Source organism: Capra hircus, chromosome 10 (genome assembly GCF_001704415.2).
Source record: "Capra hircus breed San Clemente chromosome 10, ASM170441v1, whole genome shotgun sequence".
Lineage (NCBI taxonomy): Eukaryota > Metazoa > Chordata > Mammalia > Artiodactyla > Bovidae > Capra > Capra hircus.
The window spans coordinates 76582713-76601580 of NC_030817.1; the positions used below are offsets into that span (position 1 = coordinate 76582713).

General features: G+C 41.2%; 2 protein-coding genes across 4 annotated transcripts in view; both read left to right on the forward strand.

Annotated features, from left to right (window-relative positions):
* RNASE6 (ribonuclease A family member k6) overlaps positions 1-17656 on the forward strand; it is a 37869-nt gene extending 20213 nt beyond the window's left edge. The window contains exons 1-3 of one of the 3 annotated variants that reach the window (XM_013966940.2): positions 2748-2770; positions 16168-16283; positions 16870-17656. In XM_013966940.2, the coding sequence (XP_013822394.1) occupies positions 16875-17339 (465 nt within the window). In that variant the 5' untranslated portion in view covers positions 2748-2770; positions 16168-16283; positions 16870-16874 and the 3' untranslated portion in view covers positions 17340-17656. Of the gene's footprint in view, positions 1-2747; positions 2771-16001; positions 16284-16869 lie in introns of those variants that run through there. The other 2 variants (XM_005685395.3, XM_018054515.1) reach the window with 2 other exon arrangements.
* EDDM3B (epididymal protein 3B) lies at positions 4612-5054 on the forward strand. The gene has a single exon (XM_018054517.1). It carries the CDS (start codon positions 4612-4614, stop codon positions 5050-5052), a length of 441 nt encoding a protein of 146 aa, XP_017910006.1. The 3' UTR covers positions 5053-5054.

Genomic DNA, 18868 nt, shown 5'->3' on the forward strand with positions numbered 1-18868 from the left:
GGATTCCCTGGTAGTCCGGTGGTTGGGATTCTGAGTTTTCATTGTGGGGAGGATGGGTTAGATCCTTGGTGGAGGAATCGGGATCCTGCAAGTCAACCCTTCTTGGAAGAAAAGTTATGACAAACCTAAACAGCATATTAAAAAGCAGAGACATTACTTTGCAAACAAAGGTCCGTCTAGTCAAAGCTATGGTTTTTCTAGTAGTCATGTATGGATGTGAGAGTTGGACTATAAAGAAAGCTGAGCACTGAAGAATTGATGCTTTTGAACTGTGGTGTTGCAGAAGACTCTTGAGAGTCCCTTGGACCACAAGGTGATCCAACCAGTCCATCCTAGAGGAAATCAGTCCTGAATATTCATTGGAAGAACTGATGCTGAAGCTGAAACTCCAATACTTTGGCCACCTGATGTGAAGAACTGACTCATTTGAAAAGACCCTGATGCTGGGGAAGATTGAAGGCAGAAGGAAAAGGGGATGACAGAGGATGAGATGGTTGGGTGGCATCACCAACTCAATGGACATGAGTTTGAGTAAACTTTGGGAGTTGTTGATGGACAGGAAAGCCTCGTGTGCTACAGTCCATGGGGTCGCAAAGAATCAGACATGACTGAACAACTGAACTGAACGGAACTGAACTGAAGTCAACCCACATTGCCAAAAAGAGAGAAGAAAGAAGATGGCATTGCTGCTAACAAGTTTTGAAGGTAAGTTCTGGATATAACTAAATATTCTAACTCTAGGACAAGAAAAATCATTTTTCCTCTACCTTCTATGTTCCGTCTGTGTTCCCTCTGTAATAAAAAATAAATTAACAAGGGCAAGTGTTGCCCTAAGACAATCAGACCACCAGGCTTTTTTCCAGCAAAAAAAAAAAAAAAAAAAAAAAAAGTTTATTGGGGATCAGCAAAGAATTGCAAGTTTGGGTAAGCAACCATGGTAAGCCACATGCAAATCCTCAGCAAAAATGGAGAGGAGAACTCTTTTATAGAGGGGAAAAGGAAGTTGAGAGGGCTACAGTAAGCAAAGAGCATGTGACTTTTCTTTGGCCGAATCGCAACAGTCTCTTAAGATCTGAGCCAGAAGAGGCAATCTTTCTTCTTCCCATTGGCTCTGCTATCCTTGTAGAGTGTGAAAGCTTCCCCTTCTGGTCTCCTGACTCCATTTAAATGAGATTTCTATTTATTAATTTTTTTTAACAAAAAACAAACAGAAGCTTAACAACATGGATATTTCCCATATGCATAGGAGGTACCCAGGAAAGATGAGTAAAAATTGACAAATGGACCAAGCTGCTACCTCAAATAGCATTTTTAGCTAGAGGCAAAAGTTGGGGATAGTATTTGGGGACTACAAAGGGAAGGGAGCAATTCAGCAGAATTTGAAAGGAGCAAACATTTGGTCAATAAATATTTGTTAAGCCTTGCAGAGACCATGGGAACAGAGAAAAAAATTAACAGACTTTAACAGACCTCCCTGTCTACACATCTAGTTCATATTATACTGTAATTATCCATGGTGATAGCTCTCTTCCTGAAATAAGTCCTCTACATTGTGTTGACTGAAAAAAATTCACAATCTAAAAGTTGAGAATTATGTTTTATTCAGTGGATTTACTGAGGACTTAAGCTTGGGAGACGGCCTCTCAGCTCTGAGGGACTGTTTTGAAGAAGTAAGGGAAGAACCAGGATATATAGGAACTTTTCCTCAAAAAAGCCACAACTAGTTGGAACATCAAGAGATTACCGTTAACTAAAGAAAAACCAGGCAACTCAAGTTTAACAAATTTAGCACTTTCCCTGTACAGAAAGATGCAACAGTCTAGACTCACCAAAATCTTTCCCTGATATACACCTTAACTATCTAGGCCTGTTTATCTCCATCCTGAATTCAACTACTGCAATGACTGCTGGCTTGATGGCCTCAACATCCTTTGTTTCCTGGAATGGTAGGTGATATTCTTTGTCCATAACTCTTTTAGGTAGTTAGGAAGAAGGTCAAATGTTCTTTCAAAATCTGTTGGACCTTGATTGTTTCCAGCTCAAAATAATCCACCTGCAAAAGAGACATATTTTGGGGAGGCAAATGTTACTCCCCTCAGAGGCATACTTTGGGGGTTATATTCTGCTACACTTCGTGATACTCTGATAACAAGGTGGCCCAGTGAGAAATTCAGCCAAGGAGACTTAGCTAGAAACAGCCCTTGAAGAAAAATATTAATAGAAAACACATTTGAGGATCTCACTTTATCTGCAAAATGTGCCTTTGACTAGACACTTTTCAATTCTCAATGAAAGTCCAGAAGTTTACAATTTCAGGTGTAGTTTCCCTCACTTAAATTCCCCTGGAATATAAGCATCCAGGGAATTTCTCCTAGAATTTTGTTGGGAAACCAGTTTAGGAGCCGAATCTCTGGTTGTCTCCTGATAATCCCCCTCTGGGGTTATCCAGAGCCTTATAAGTTCTTAATGCCCACAGGTCAGTCTTTGAAGTTTGACTCATTTGCTCCAGGCTATTCTCAGAGTGAACCCAAGTGTGCTAGATGAGAAGATGCAGGAACTGGTTCTCATGGGAAGTCTGTCTTATCCCCTCCCCACAACTACTGCCAAGCAGTCGGCGTGCAGTACCTCCCACTGCTATTCCTTCCATCCTTCCTTCACTTTTGGGACTTCTTGGCTCTAAGGAAAGGGGAAAGACACACACTCTCTGCTCTTCAGATCCATAAACTGATCCCCACTTCGACCAGTGACAGGAGTGTTGGATCTAAATAGGGTGAGTTATGGTTAGAAGGGCTGGTGCTGAGGATGCTTAGAGGGAAAGGCCCGGGTATGCTGGAAGGGGAAATTAAGAAGGTGGGATTAAGAACAGACAGTGATCCGACTTGTAAGTACCAACGACCTGAATTCAATTCCGTATTAATCTCACTGATACAATTCTTAGAGCCTCTCCCCACTCTTCTACCCATCCCGCTCCTCCTCAATCTTCCTGAGCATAATATCATTGTCTCTTGATATCTATGGAGTATTGGTCCAGGACCCCCATGCCCAGGGTCCCAAAATCCAGGCATCAAGTCCCTTATATAAAATGGCATAGCATTTGCATTTAATCTATATATTTTAATCATCTCTACATTACTTATCATACCTAATACAATTTAAATTTTATGTAAATAGCTGTAAATACAATATAAATGCTATGGAATTAGCTGGCAGCACAAAGCAAATTCAAGTGTTACTTTTTAGAACTTTCAGGATTTTTTTTCTGTATATATTTTTAATTTATGGTTGTGGTTTATTGAATCCCTGGGTGCAGAACAGGTGGATACAGAGGGCTAACTATACACTGAAGCAGCTTGAATCCTGGTCTTCTCATCCTATTTAGGCCTTTTGAGCCAGGGATAGGGTATCACAAAAGAGAAGGCACCTATCCCTTATGGTGTGTTTGATGTAGCGCTTGACATTCTCACAAATGCTCTCAATGCATGTATCTCATAGACTCTCACAAGTCTGAGGGACGGATGATTAGTCCCATTTTGGGGCATCATGCTCAGAGTTGGGAACTAGGATAGACATTCCACAGGGCCAGGTATAGTCCTCATGGTAAATGAGGGCAGAGAGCTAGTTTAAGGGGGAGACTTTTTCAAGCAACTCTCTGCCCTAATTTTGAACAGAGTAGCTCTTGTGAGGGCAATTTCAATCTTGGTACCTGATTCATTAGAACAATATTTCAAAATTGGAGCTCAGTGATGACGTTCTTAACAACAGATCAAGATCATTTATAATGACAATAATTAGGGAAATGTCTTCTGAGAAGGGGTGTGTGTAGTCAGGAGTGATAGCCTGTTTCACAAGCTTTGGGGAAGTGTCATAAGGAAGACAAGATCCTGGAAGCAACATCTTTCAGAGTCAGTGTAGCTGCAGCCTAGGATTTCAGGGAACCAAAGCCTCCTGCTGAGAAAATATCTCCCAAGTCTCTATTCATCTTCTGCATACCCTTTAAAGGTGACAACCTTTTGCAATTCACAAACATAAAGCTTAAAATCCCGTTTTCTTAAGGATATACACTCCTCTATGAATTGATCTGGATGCAAAACAGTTAGGTAAAGGGAAATAAGTTCCTTAGTTCAGGTAGAAGAGAGGGCAGACAAGAGGTATTTGGAAGTGTCAAAATAAACTTCATTAATTTTTTACAACTTTGCTCTTGTCTCAGACAGGCTGTAGCATATTGTCATTTCTTGTAAACTTTATTATCTAATGAGACTTATCTTCCAGCCTGGAAACCAAATGGTAAAATTGGGTCCAGGTGCAGTCCATGGGGTCGCTGAGGGTTGGACACGACTAAGCGACTTCACTTTCACTTTTCACTTCCACACATTGGAGAAGGAAATGGCAACCCACTCCAGTGTTCTTGCCTGGACAATCCCAGGGACAGCGGAGCCTGGTGGGCTGACCTCTATGGGGTCGCACAGAGTCGGACACGACTGAAGCGACTTAGCAGCAGCCTACACTGACAGAGAAAGGAATTTTAAGGTGGAGCTCAGCTCTTAGGGCAGTGGTGAGATAACGCTTTCCTCTCTCTTCCCTGTGGATCCACAGGTGGTCCTGGTGACTGAAATGGCACCCACTCTAAAGGTCCTAGGCTCTCTGTTGGCTCTGCTGTTTCCTCTATGTGGGCTCCTTGTACACAGCCAGAACCTTTCCTGGAGGGAATTTATGAAACAGCACCACCTGAGCACAAATTGGGAATTCAGCAAGTACAAATGCAATGATCTGATGAGGGAAAGAGGCATTCCAAAAGACAAGAACTATCACATCTTCATCTATATCTTATGGCATAAAATTGAGCGTATATGCCTGAGGAACTGGAGAGACAGCTACAGAAATGTATATATATGGGCCCCATATCCCTTCGAGGTACTCAAGTGCATCCGGAAGAACAGCAAAGGCAATTACAAAGATTACAAGAGCTACAGCTACATTGAATTCCATTGCAGCATGGATGGGTTTGTTGACGGCATAGAGGACATGCGGTTATTAAAGGATATCAGCAACTAGAAAGTCCACCCACACCCACAGCTTTCAGTGTTCAGTGCTCCCAAGTGGTGGCCCCGCCTACATCAAGAGCCCTTAAATTTATGGGCCAACATTTTTCAACTACTTAGCATTTTTCACACGGTTTCTTGCTCTCATAACTGCCTGTGTTGTTTCTCTGTCTGGAATACCCTTCAGCTCTCATCTATCTAATTTTCTTCTTCTTCTTCTTTTTTTTTTTTTTTTAAGATTCTGCACATATGGAGTCTCTGTTTTTACTATCCCAGGAATTTTCCTGATATTGATTCTCCTTATACCTTTGCAAACTGAATGATCTTCCATACCTAAATAAATTATATCATTCCAATGTGTATGACATGTATTCATGTATACAGAGTATGTGTTGTGTGATTAGTACAGGTGTTCTAAGTGTGTGTTATATAGCTTATGCTTTAATGTGATTTGTACCGTTTATAGGTTTAAAGTATATGTGTGTGTCTACTGTGTGTAATAGGTTTCTGTGTGTGATGAATGTATAACTATTTATGCTCTAAGTAGGGGATAAGACATGACCTAGGCATTAATGGTGGGGACATGTTGAGTTCCACGCAGATTGGTGGGTGTAGCCGAAGCTGATTAGGTATAAAATAAGTAGCATGTTCCTGGCACATAGCAGGTGCTCAGTCAACAATGATTTTCTTCCATCCTCATCCTTTGATTGGTATTTTAACTTTGAGAAAACAAACATGACAAGTGCCCAGCAATTGTCTGCTCTCTCTGCTGCTGCTAAGTCACTTCAGTCGTGTCCGACTCTGTGCGACCCCATAGACGGTAGCCCACGAGGCTCCGCCGTCCCTGGGACTGTCCAGGCAAGAACACTGGAGTGGGTTGCCATTGTAAGGTTAGAGGACTTTAAAATGAAACTCTGTTCAAGAGTGAGACTTAAGACTTACACTCTGTTGAAGGAAAGAGGAAGTATATGGGAGAAGGAAATGTTGAAGACAGAAGTAAGTAATGTCCATGGTAGTTCTGTTTGCTAAATAGGGGACAGAGACACAGGGTAAGAGAGATGTTCATGTCATATAATTCTGCCCAGGGCAGGTATGTGAAGGAGAAATACTAAACACTATTATTCAGTCTCCAGCATCAACAAATGACTCAAACCTTGAAACAACTAGAAAAAAGACCAAGGTATAAACGTTTTATACCTTGACAAACCTAGACAGCGTATTAAAAAGCAGAGACATTACTTTGCTGGCAAAGGTCTGTCTAGTTAAAGCTATAGTTTTTCTAGTAGGCGCATATGAATGTGAGAGTTGAACCACAAAGAAGGCTGAATGCTGAAGAATTGATGCTTTTAAACTGTGGTGTTGGAGAAAACTCTTGAAAGTCCCTTGGACTACAAGAAGTTCAAACCAGTCAATTCTAAAGGAAATCAACTCTGAATATTCATTAGAAGTACTGATGCTGCAGCTGCAGCTCCAATACTTTGGCCACCTGATGTGAAGAGCCATCTCATTAGGAAAGACCCTGATGCTGAGAAAGATTGAAGGCAGGAGGAGAAGGGGATGACTGAGGATGAGATGGTTGGATGGCATCACTGACTCAACGGACATGAGTTTGAGCAAGCTCTGGGAGATGGTGAAGGACAGGGAAGCCTGGAGTGCTGCAGTCCATGGGGTCACAAAGAGCTGGACATGACTGAGTGACAGAACAACTATAATATAAAAATTTTAAATTAGCTGATATTTTAAATTAGTTTGCACACAGTAAGGAAGCAGAATTGTCCACCCTGAAATACGCCTCTTTGGCATAGGGGTCATTTTAGCCTGGTTATTTTTGAAGAATCAGCAGATATGAGAGACATTCTGAAAACCAAATAGAAGTTACTTTTATAACTCTTCTGTAGGAGACATTTGGGCTTCCTAGGTGGAGCTAGTGGTAAAAGACCCGCCTGCCAATGCAGGAAACAGAAGAGACATGGGTTCGATCCCTGGGTCAGGAAGGTCCCCTGGAGGAGGGTATGGTAACCCACTCCAGTATTCTAGCCTGGAGAATCCCATGGACAGAGGAGCCGGGTGGACTATGGTCCATAGGGTTGCAGAGAGTCAGACACAACTGAAGCAACTTAGAATGCACACAAGAGACAATTACAGGTAAAAGGGAAATCTCCATTTGTAAGAGTGTCTTCCTGCTGTACCAGGAAGGTGGGTGGGGGTGACTCATATTCTAGAAACTTACTGACGGAGAAGGCAATAATAAGCAACCTTATCCTTGTTTACTGTGTTTTTATTGATCATCTTCCATAGATTCCTCACCCTCAACATCTCCTTTTGTCTTTAGCTAAAGATGGTGTTTAAGCCATCTTGGTGAGTTACTCAGCTTTCCGGGTCTCTGCTATGTACTATACGTGTTATTAAACATTTGTTTGTTCTCCTCTTGATATCTCATATAATATAATTATTGTACCAGTTAAGTTACAAGGGAAAAAGGAAACAAATTTTCCTCTCAACAACACCTTTCTAGAACTCCGGCCTCAGTGAGTGGCCAATGAATCTAGATGGGTCATCATGTTCCAAATAGCTCCTCAGCTTTGCAGTTTTTTCAGTGTACTTGGGAATGAGCAGAACCCTGGGAGATAAAGAACTTTACCAACCAAACTCACAAGAGATTAGTATTAAACAGTAGTTCTATAAGCAGATAGGATAGGGAGTCCCCAGAGAAAGAGAACTAGGAAGGGCTTTCTTAACATAAGAGAAGCCATTTTAGCCATAGGCATTTTGTTGTCTAGACCTGGCCACAAGATCTTAAGGGAAGTAAGGGATCAAAGGGAAAGCAGTCAAGAAGTAATTGTTCAGCAATAAAACAGTGTCTCAGTTCCTCTTCAAAGGACAAACATAACAATCTGATAAAGCTGAGTTCCAGATGCAGGACAGAAAGATGCTGTGGACCCTCCTGATTTCAGTCAACTAAAGCTTGGACTCTGTCAACATTTCCCCAGTTCTACACCGAATTCTCTGCTCAAGCCGCTTCATAATATGCAAGTACCCTTAGCTTAAAACTTCCCCTTTTTTGCTGTTTGCGGAGACTGCTTTGGGAAAAATCTCTGGTGTGCTCCTAACTTGCTGTGTGCGTGCTAAGTTGCTTCAGTTGTGTCCAACTCTTTACTACCCTATGGACTGTAGCCCACCAGGCTCCTTGCTGCAAGTAATAAATCTTTCCTGCTCCTGATCTTTGCCTTTGGCTTGACATCCATGTTAGGTCATTAGAACGGGAAACAGGAGTCCAGAATGGCGGTGGCTAAAATACAAGGAAGGGAAAAGCTTGTGAAAATGGAACAAAGGAAGGTCCGAGGATGGGAGTGAGGACCTCAGGTAGAACAAACAGCAGCCTGGCTAGCCCAACTTACATATAAAACATGTAAAAAGTGGAGCCGGAGGGCCGGGGCTCTCTCTTCGTGTCTTTGGGTCGGCATGCCCTCATGCCTCGAGGATGTATTTTCCTTTTATTTTCTAAATGAAACTGTGTTCTAAATAAAACACAGAGCGGTAACACTGATCTCTCCGAGGGCTATAACACCATCTATCCTAGAGCTGAGAGCTGTACCATGGTCTGTCTGAGAGCTGTGACACGCTGAGGGCTTTAACGCCCGTCGCTACAAATTTTTGTTGTGACAAGACAGAACTGAGGAGATTACACTCACCTGACATCCGCCAAGAGGCGAATTCAGTTTTCTGGGGGTGATAGGTCTTCATCAATGATCAATTTACATGTGGGAAACATGTTGTTTTTCTTACTTGATAAATACTGCTTTAAAATGTACTGGTCTATTCTGGTTTCCTAGAGTCATACTTTAGGATGGTCTTTTCAGCTCTCCTACAATAATTTTTCACAAATACCTCACTTTTAAAATTCTTTAAGATTTGTTTTTATTACAATGGTAAATGATGATGGTTCAAAACAGTATAGGAGGAAAATGAATTTAAAAGAAATTATTAACAGTTGTAAAAAATTAATAAACAGTATAGGAGGGCTTGGCAACCCACTCCAGTATTTTGCCTGGAGAATCCCATGGACAGAGGAACCTGGCAGGCGTTGGTCCGTAGGATTGCACAGAGTTGGACCAACTGAAGCGACTTAGTGTGCACACACAGACACACACACACAGACACACAGACACAGACACAGACACACACACACACACACACACACACACACACACACAGAATCTCAATTAAATAGTACTGGAAGACCAGAAGAGGGAGCTCTCACACCCTGTGAGCATAGCAGAGTCTAGTCAGGACTTTCCTGGTAAGGATTCTGCCAATGAACAGCCATAGACTCTTCGTTTATTATAGCCCTCCAACTTCCTTTTTTTTCTCTATTAAGGCATTCTCTTTCCCTTGCTGTGCAGGAACTTATTTCTTGACTGCTTTTCCTTCATTTCTCCATTTCCCCACTTCTCTAATTAGTAACTGTCTGCATCTGCTCTTTGCAAAGGGGGAAGTTCTGCAAACAAGAAACGGAAAGACTTCTGTACCCGGAGGATTCTGCAAGGTCTTACTCAGTTTCAAGCACACAGTCTTCATAATCTGACCTGTGCCCACCTTTCTAGGCTCATCTGATACCACTCACTTCACTTGTTCTCTTAGTAGTAGTCATATGTAGCCACTTACAGTTCCAGGAATATGCCGTACACATTCCAGCCACTGAAACTTTGTTCTCACTTCCTGCCACTTGGTGACGATCTGCCCTATGTTCATGTCCCAGTTCAGTTCATGGCCACTGAGAAGCTGCTAGGCTCCAATCCGTGACGACCTCTTCCTCTTAACCTATTTACATCATACATTTGGCATTTAGCATATGCTGCTTTATATGGTTGAAATTTTTCTCATATTTTATTCATTCATTCATGTATTCATCTATTCAATAGCATTTATAGAATGCCTACTGTGTGATAAATGCTGTGCTAAGCAATTATGGTAGAAGGTGGAAAAGCCAGCTTCCATGCAGTCAAGGGAGTCAAGTTCTCTAGAACAGCTTCTTACAACCTGGGGACTTAAAGAAGTCCATGAACCATGTTCCCAAGTCCAAGGTCTATCTGCTTGCTGCACAATAGGCCAAAGAATCAGAGATGAGGTGTTGAGGCAAGGAATACGACTTTATTCAGAAGGCAAGCTGGATGAGAAGATGGCCAACTAATGTCTCAAAATAACCGTCTTGTTGGGGGGATATCTGGTTCTTTTATAGAACAGAGAGGTGTGGAGAAGGTGAGGAAGTAAAGTAAAAAGGTCATAAGTCTCACAAATGTTTCCGGGAATGGCCAGCTTCAGGGTGGGTAAGTGTTAATTTCTTTTCTGCCAGTCACAGGTGGACAGGGTCAGATTGTCTCTCTGTGAATAGTCAAGCAGAAGAGCAGACCATTAAGTATGATTATAATAACAAAAGCAGCAAAAAGCAAAGGTTAAAATGGAAGAAGCAGATCCAACATGGAGCAAAAACTGGCTCTTCCTAGTAACAAACCCACTGAAATTATATGGATTCTTCTTGGTATGTTTCCATTTGGAGACAGCAAATCAATGGCTTTCATCAAATTCTCAGAGACATTTACAGTCATTGGTCTAGCGGCTGTGATATAATTACTACACACATGCACATAACTATCAAAGATGCTATTAATCTACTCAAAACTCATTTTACAAAGTAGGGTTAGTGGTCCCAAAGTAATTTATGTTAAAGATACTCTAACTGGAAAAATTTCAGATTTTGTCTGTCACAAGGGATAGCCCATATTTTAGGAGTCAGCATTTTCTGGGACAAAGTTATTATTCAATGGTCTTGTTCAAAGACAGATATTTTCACAAGATATTACACACATCAAAATTATAATAATCCCATAAACACTCTTATAAAAATTTATTTCTGATCCAACAAAACACTCTAGTTCACATCCATACTGCTGATGGTGAGCAGGTATGAGATGGGAAAAGGGAAAGATGGCTTGCTGTGACATCTTCACCCTTTGTTCTGCATTCTGAGAAAATTTCTATCCCTTCTTGCTTTCATGAACTTTTTGCATTTTATAATCCTCAAATCCTCCCCTCAAATATTGAAGAATCCTAGCAATAAAGTATCTTAAGACACTCATCAAAAATCCCAAATTTCCATTTGAGAAATGGGAGGCAGGTATTCTTATTTCCCCCCACATAACTTTACGAGCAGCTACAAGCCCAAAGCTAGAAGTCAATTTGCTTCACAGAGAAATTCTAACTCAATTAGAAGGAATGAGGGAAAGCTATTAAGTAAATGTGTGGTTAGCAAAAGCCACCCTGCTTTGAAGACCCGGAGCAAAGAGCAGAAGAGCAAGACAGCAAATTTGATGTTTTCTAACTGAATTTACACTTCAATTATACTTTGGTATAATTATAACATAATTTAACAATGAAAATAGAATCTAATCAGTGCTAATAGAGTCTGAACAATTAGGGCTGGAAGAGTTCTGCGCCTGGAGAGAGGAAAGTTTGGAGGAGAGGATATTTGAGCACAGTCTAGAAAGATGGGTAAGCAACCAAGCAGACTAGGTTGGAAAGGATGTTCCAGGAAAAAGAAGTAACACCTGTAAAACTGTGAAGTGTGAATAATTTTTTTAAAAGTTAAAATTGTGGCTATCAAGAAAGTCTAAATAATAAATTCATGTCATTGAATAAGCTCATAAATAAACCCAATTTATTAAACTCATCAGCAATAAGGAAGTCAGTAACAATCAAAAACCAGTTCAAATGTGACTTTAGTTTACAGAAATGTATATTCTTTGCTGGATAAAATTCATTTGCGTCACCATGAACAGGAATGATGCACTGTTATCATTTTATAAGTTTATGTCTGTTCTGCAAATCAAAGGTATACACCTTCACAGTGTCTGTTCACCCACTGTGGGTCTGCTAGACAAATCCTGGTGCTAAATGAAAAGACTCCCAGTGATCTCTTTTGTCCATTTCCAAGTCTTGGACAACTTTCTCTTCTGTTATTGTTGTTATTCAGTTGCTAAGTTGTATCCAACTCTTTGAGACACCATGGACTGCAGGGTGTCAGGCTTCCCTGTCCTTCAGTATCTCCCAAGTTTGCCCAAGTTCATGTCCATTGAGTTGGTGATGCCATCCAACTGTCTCATCGTCCCCTTCTCCTCCTGCCTTCAATCTTTCCTAGCAATAAGGTCTTGTCTAATGAGTCAGCTCTTTGTATCAGGTGGCCAAAGTATTGGAGCTGCAGCTTCATCATCAGTCCTTCCAATGAATATTCAGGGCTAATTTCCTTTAGAATTGACTGGTTTGATCTTCTTGCTGTCCAAAGGACTCCCAAGAGTCTTCTCCAGCACCACAACTCAAAAGATTCCATTCTTTGGTACTCAACCTTTTTTATGGTCCAACTTTCACATCCATATTATAACTACTGGAAAAACCATAGCTTTGACTATATGGCCCTCTGTGGGCAAAGTGATATCTTTGCTTTTTAATATATCAAGTTTGTCATAGCTTTCCTTCCAAGGAGCAAACATCTTGTTTAGAAAATGTGTAGAGATCGTTATGACTGATGTGAAAAGAAAGAAGGACGTCATAAGAAATAGTCTGATACAGCAATAGGCCAAAGAAGAAACTGTATCATATGCCCAAATTGACCAATGAGCTAAGAGTTGAAGGCCATCTCGAGTGTCAGGAATTCAATTCCACAGAAACAATAAAACTAAACCTCACAAAGGAACCTGGAACTCATCACCTAGCATCAGCCTCTGACTCGTTGTTCTGGCCATCACTGGCTGGATGCCTGACACAGAAATACATCAGCAACCATGAAAGAAGGAGCGTTCTGAAGGTCTGAATATGGTTGATAATTGTTATAATAAGTAACTATTAGATTGAAGACTGATCTGTTATTTTAGGACAGGGCTTCGAGACTGTTACTTTTGCAGTCAGCAATCAAATAAAGGTCTAGAGAATAGAATATACAAAATAACAGGCCATGGACCTAATCCCTTCTCAGTGAGGCATGGGTATGGAGAAAACATAGATAACAGAGACCCTATCAGATGCCCTGAACTTGCTTTAGAATTTTAGGGCCAGCAGAAGGGCCCAGCCAATCACCGGGGTCCATTTCCTGCACAGGGAGCATCTGATGAGATTCAGGACATGTCACTACTGAATATGGCACCCTGGCATATTAAGGGCTTCCCAGGTGTGCAGTGGTAAAGAATATGCCTGCCACTGAAGGAGACGTAGGAGACGCAGATTCTGTTCCCAGGTGGGGAAGATCCCTGGAAGAGGAAAAGGCACCCACTCTAATATTCTTGCCTGGGAAATTCCATGGACAGAGGAGCCTGGTGGACTACAGTTTATAGGGTCACAAAGAGTCAGACATGACTGGGCGTGCACACAATAGCTTATGGAATATTTCAAGCTGAAGGAATTTGAGAGATGGAAGATAATGCAGGAAGGATTTTCTGACCTTCTGAAGCAGATCATGAAATCTTCATGTGAGAGGAGCCCTCCCTATGCCTAAGGGGAAAAGAGCATCTTTATCTCTGATCTAGATGGATAGGTCTTGGAAGTTTCTCCTTTCTTACTACACTTAGCTTGTACCTCTTTTCTTTCACATCTATCCATGTCTTCCCCCTTTTTGTCAAACCTACCATTAAAATGCTTAGGTTTAATCACTTCTTAGGGTCTTCATTTCCTTAGAAGTCTCCCTATGTTCCTTATACTAAATAAATTTGTATGCTTTTATCTTATTAATCTGTCTTTTGTTACAGGGACCCCAGGTGAGAATTTAGAAGCGTAGAAGGAAAAGATATTTCTCACAAATGTTAAAATTATTAACATTTTATTTTACTGTAGTGCTTATGTAACAATTGATGAATCGTATTAATACATTAATACTGGGACTTCCTTGATGACCTAGTGATTAAGAATCCACCTTGTCATGCAGTGGACCCAGGTTCAATCCCTGGTCCAGGAACTGAGATCCCACATACCACTGAGCAACCAAGCCTACACCTGAGCCTGGGCACTCCAGAGTCTGGGCGCAGCAACTACAGAACCCACACGCGACAACTAGAAAGTCTGTATGTACAACAAAACAGTTCACATGATGCAACTAAGACCAGATGCAGCAAATAAATAAATAAAATTATTTTTTAAAAAATACATTATTATTGACTGAAGTCCACAATTTACACTAGGATTTGTTCTTGCTGTACACATTTTTGGCAAGTGCATAATGTCATTGTACGGGAAGAAAGTTTTCCTTAGCACGCTTAGGTTCCTTGGCTGGGTCTGAAAATTCAGCTGACAAAGACCAATAGAAGAAAAGCATACAAATTTTATTAAATATTCACATGCTCATGGGATCATTCACAAGAAAATGAAAATCCAAATAAGTGAACACAGCAGGAAGCTTTTATACCCTTTGGACAAAGAAACAATACCTCTGTAAAGAATTGACAGGACAAAGGGGTTTGGTCTCTGGATAGTATACCAGGGACCAGAGATAGTATACCCCTTCACCATACTATCACTGGATAGTAAATGGTGAAGAAGTAACTAAAAAGATAGTTTTTGAGATTCATTTGCAGGTTCCACTGGTGTCCTCACTGGGATGATGGCAGTCTCTCTCCAGTAAAAGGAAAATTTATTTTCTGCCTTTGGACAGAAAGGGGGAAGCTTGTTTTGCACTTCATGATTCTTAATTGCCTTCAATGCAAAATAATTTTTATGTCAAAGAGCCGTATTTGGGGATGACATGTTCTGATTTCTTTCAGTATGGACATGGAATATCTCTCCATTTATTTATATCCTCTTTTGATTTATTTCATCAGAGTTTTATGAAGTGAAGTGAAGTGAAATGAAGTCGCTCAGTCATTTCCGACTCTTTGCGGCCCCATGGATTGTAGCCTATCAGGCTCCTCCGTCCATGGGATTTTCCAGGCAAGAGTGCTGGAGTGGATTGCCATTTCCTTCTCCAGGGGATCTTCCCGACCCAGGAATCGAACCTGGGTCTCCCACATTGCAGGCAGATGCTTTACCGTCTGAGCCACCAGGGAGAGTTTTATAGTTTTCTTCATATTGATCCTGTGCATATTTTACTAGATTTACACCTAAGTCTTTCATTTTTCTTTGGTGTTAATGGAAATGTTAGTGTCTTTGTTTCAAATCCCAATTGTTCATTGCTGGTATATAAAAAAGCAATCAATTTTTGTATATTAACCTTGTATCCTGTAACTTTGCTATAAACAGACTAAATTTTACCCTGAAGATTATTTGAGCCATTAAAAGTATTGGGCAAGAGTGTTTCACTGTTATATTTATGTTCAAGAAAGGTTAATCTGGAAGTAATGTGTAGAATGGATTGGAAGCAAAAGAGACTAAAGGCAAAGAGTCCATGTAGGAAACATTTATGTGAGTCCTCTATGAGACAATAGGTTCTGAATAAGGATATTGCAGCCCCAAGGAAAAGGTACGAAAAGGTTTAACAAGCAAATACCCTAAATGTGCCCTGCATCATATGTATGGGTCTCTTCTCACAGTTTCCTCTTTGGGATGCCCTTGCAATCTTCTTTATCTAACTTCTAATTAATCCTCGAAACTCAGAGCAGGTGTTGTGCCTTCCAAAATTACCTCCTTTCTACTGTCTCCAGACAGTTACCTTGATCACAGCTGTAAGTGCTACTTATATTTATTAATATATTATGTATTAGTCCATTAACCTATCTCTATCATGAGCTTATGAATCAGAGTAGCCCAGTAGCTGGCCTAAAAAGCATACACATAAATGAATAATTCATTCAAGTCTGTTGTTGAAATTCACATACCAAGTATGTGGCAGTTATTACATCAGATTTTCATGTATATTTTCTCCTAAGGAACTGAAATCATAAAAAAAAAAATGAAGTTCAAGTAAGGAAGGAAACACCATTTCATATCAGGAAGTGATCAGTTCCTCATGTTTTGAGTCTCACTGTTTTTAAAATAAGCTTACTCTCCCTATGTCTACAGTGTAATTGATACTATTTTAAACAGCAGGTTTGAAAATCTAAGTGTTTCATCCACAAGAAATTCATCTTCCAAGCTCTAGGTTTCTCTTTCTTAGGGTTCAGAATCCTTCCCCACGCAGGCAGACCTAGCATGCCTGGGAGGAGAACAACTGACAAAAGCTTCTGGTCCTGGGACTAACTACTGCTGCTGGAGCCCCATCGTGGAGACCTGGTAAGCCCCACAGCTGGGGAGAGAGTGGGCAGTGAAGATAACTGGGAGATCCAGGTCAAATAGAAGGAGCATAAATGTTTCAGGAAGCAAGAGAAAAGGTTTCTTTTCCTTTATAAAAATTATTTATGTATTTGGTTGCGTTGCGTCTTTGTTGCCGCATGCAGGATCTTTGATCTTCATTGCGGCATGCTGGATCTTTAGTTGTGGCATGTGGGATCTAGTTTCCAGACCAAGGATTGAACCTGGGCCCCCTGCACTGGGAGCTCAGAGTCTTAGCTACTGGGCCACCAGGGAAGTCCTGGGAAGAGACAAGGTTTCTGACATGGGCAGCATCAAACACACAAGGGCAGGTCAAAGAGAACAAGATCTACCAGAGTAAAAGTTGTCTTACCTCAAATTCCTCCTCACTGGGCTTTAGTTTCTTCAAAATTGTGAGACTCAAGTGAAAAAGAAGATGGTTATAAAAAAAAAAAACAAACAAGAGCTATGAAATCTTAAAAGGCAGAGTAAAAATCTGAATGGTTATGAGCAATAATTTCTCTCATTGTTTCTACTGCTACGATCTATTTTCTTTCTCCTTGCACAGAAAAGATGGGGCCACATCTTCTGGGATGTTCTTCTCTCCTCTTATTGCTGCTGGGAATGTGGTGGTCAGTGTGCCCACTTTGTGCTGTGCCAAAAGGTCTCACCAAGGCTCGCTGGTTTGAAATTCAGCACATACAGCCAAGGCTTCTCCAATGCAACACAGCAATGAGTGGTGTCAATAACTACACTCGGCATTGTAAACCTGAAAACACCTTTCTGCACAACTTCTTCCAGGATGTGACTGCTGTCTGTAATTTGCCCAACATCATCTGTAAGAATGGCCGGCACAACTGTCACCAGAGTCCAAAGCCTGTCAACCTGACTCAGTGCAATTTAATTGCGGGAAGGTATCCTGACTGCCGCTACCATGACGACGCCCAATACAAGTTCTTCGTTGTCGCCTGTGACCCTCCTCAGAAGACCGACCCCCCTTATCATTTGGTTCCTGTACACTTAGATAAGGTTGTTTAAAGATCACTTTGCTTCTCGCTCAGCACAAATTCTCTTATGATCTCCTCTGATTTTTTTGTCTCTTATTGATTTTCCTGGTTCCCATAGAAGGCAAAAGGAGAGTATTGGAAAAATTAGAGTGATGAGGATACCAGACCAGAGTTGGAACAAAAAAAAAGTCAGATTCTTTTCTGCTTTGGAGCTCTGTATTTTGAAGGAAGGTAGTAGATAAAAGGGTAAAGGAGGGTTCAGACCTCCATATTTTTAACCTTAGGAATTTGGCCAACTTTTGCTCTATTGTGTTCAGAGCAATAAAACCATTTTTGGTTGCATTATAATGAGTGTGTGTATAAGTATGTTTGAGATCCCTTTCATGTCATGCCAGCCTGGAGCTATCTAGGCCTGCATTTGCCAACATTCTAAGAACTACTTTGGCTCTAGGCAAACTTTGAGGTTATTTAGCAAACTGGGGCCTCTGCCATGTCCCTCTTCCTTGTGTTTCGGGGATTAAAGAGCAAGAAAATTCAACATGCCTTCAAACTCTGCTCATAGCTTTGCATATTTCCCCTGAAATAATTGTCTGTGTTTGTTGGAGGTGGCACTGATACAGAGTGCTAATGACATTTCATACACAGGTTCTAACACTGGTGACTGAGGCACCCTAGATCTTAACTATTTATTTCTATATTTAATCAGATAATGTTTTAAATATAAATAGTTGAAGGGGCCTTCCCTGGTGGTACAGAGGATACGGGTTCAATCCCTGGTTAGGGAATATTCCACATGCCGAAGAGCAACTCACCCCATGCACCCCAACTACCGAAGCCCCTGTGCCTAGAGCGTGTGCTACTAAACCAGAGAAGCCCCTGCAATGGAAAACCCGCTCCCCGCAACAAGGAGTAGCCCCCACTCACCACAGCTAGAAAAAGCTGGTGAGCAACAATAAAGACCCAGCTCAACCAAAAATAATAATAATAAACAAATAATAGTGATAATAATCCACAGTAACCTTAGAGTCAAGTCTTCCATTCTCTACTAGAATGAACAGAGAGAAAGTATCGATCACGGAGGAGAGGGGGTGCGAGGGGGGAAGCACTGGGAAACTGAACACGTTTTTGTTCTACCCGTTGGGGTTTTGGAACAGATTTTTTTTTTCAATCATATACATCTTTGTTTACTGTAACAAGAGGTTTAATCAGCCTAAGGGAGTTGTGACATTCATTCAGCTGTCCCTTTGTGGGGTCAGACTCATTGATACCCTTTAGACTCTGGCTCCTGACACACTGCTCACTCCAGTGGGTGCCTGATCTTTTGCCTCAGTTCCTGCTATGATATCATGTGTCATAGGGTTTCTTTCCCTTTGTACCTCGGCTTCCAGCGCCTGGTAAGAGAAAGTGAGTGTGGTTCACCCTAATGACATCTGTACCTCGTTTTCGACTTGTGTGTCTTATTTCCTAATCACCCATCACGAAGGGCGTGGCTGTCGGGGAGCAGGAGGAAGCCGTGTCTGGAGGCGTTCCTGGTGGTCGCAGTCGGTGCTGCGCTGCTCC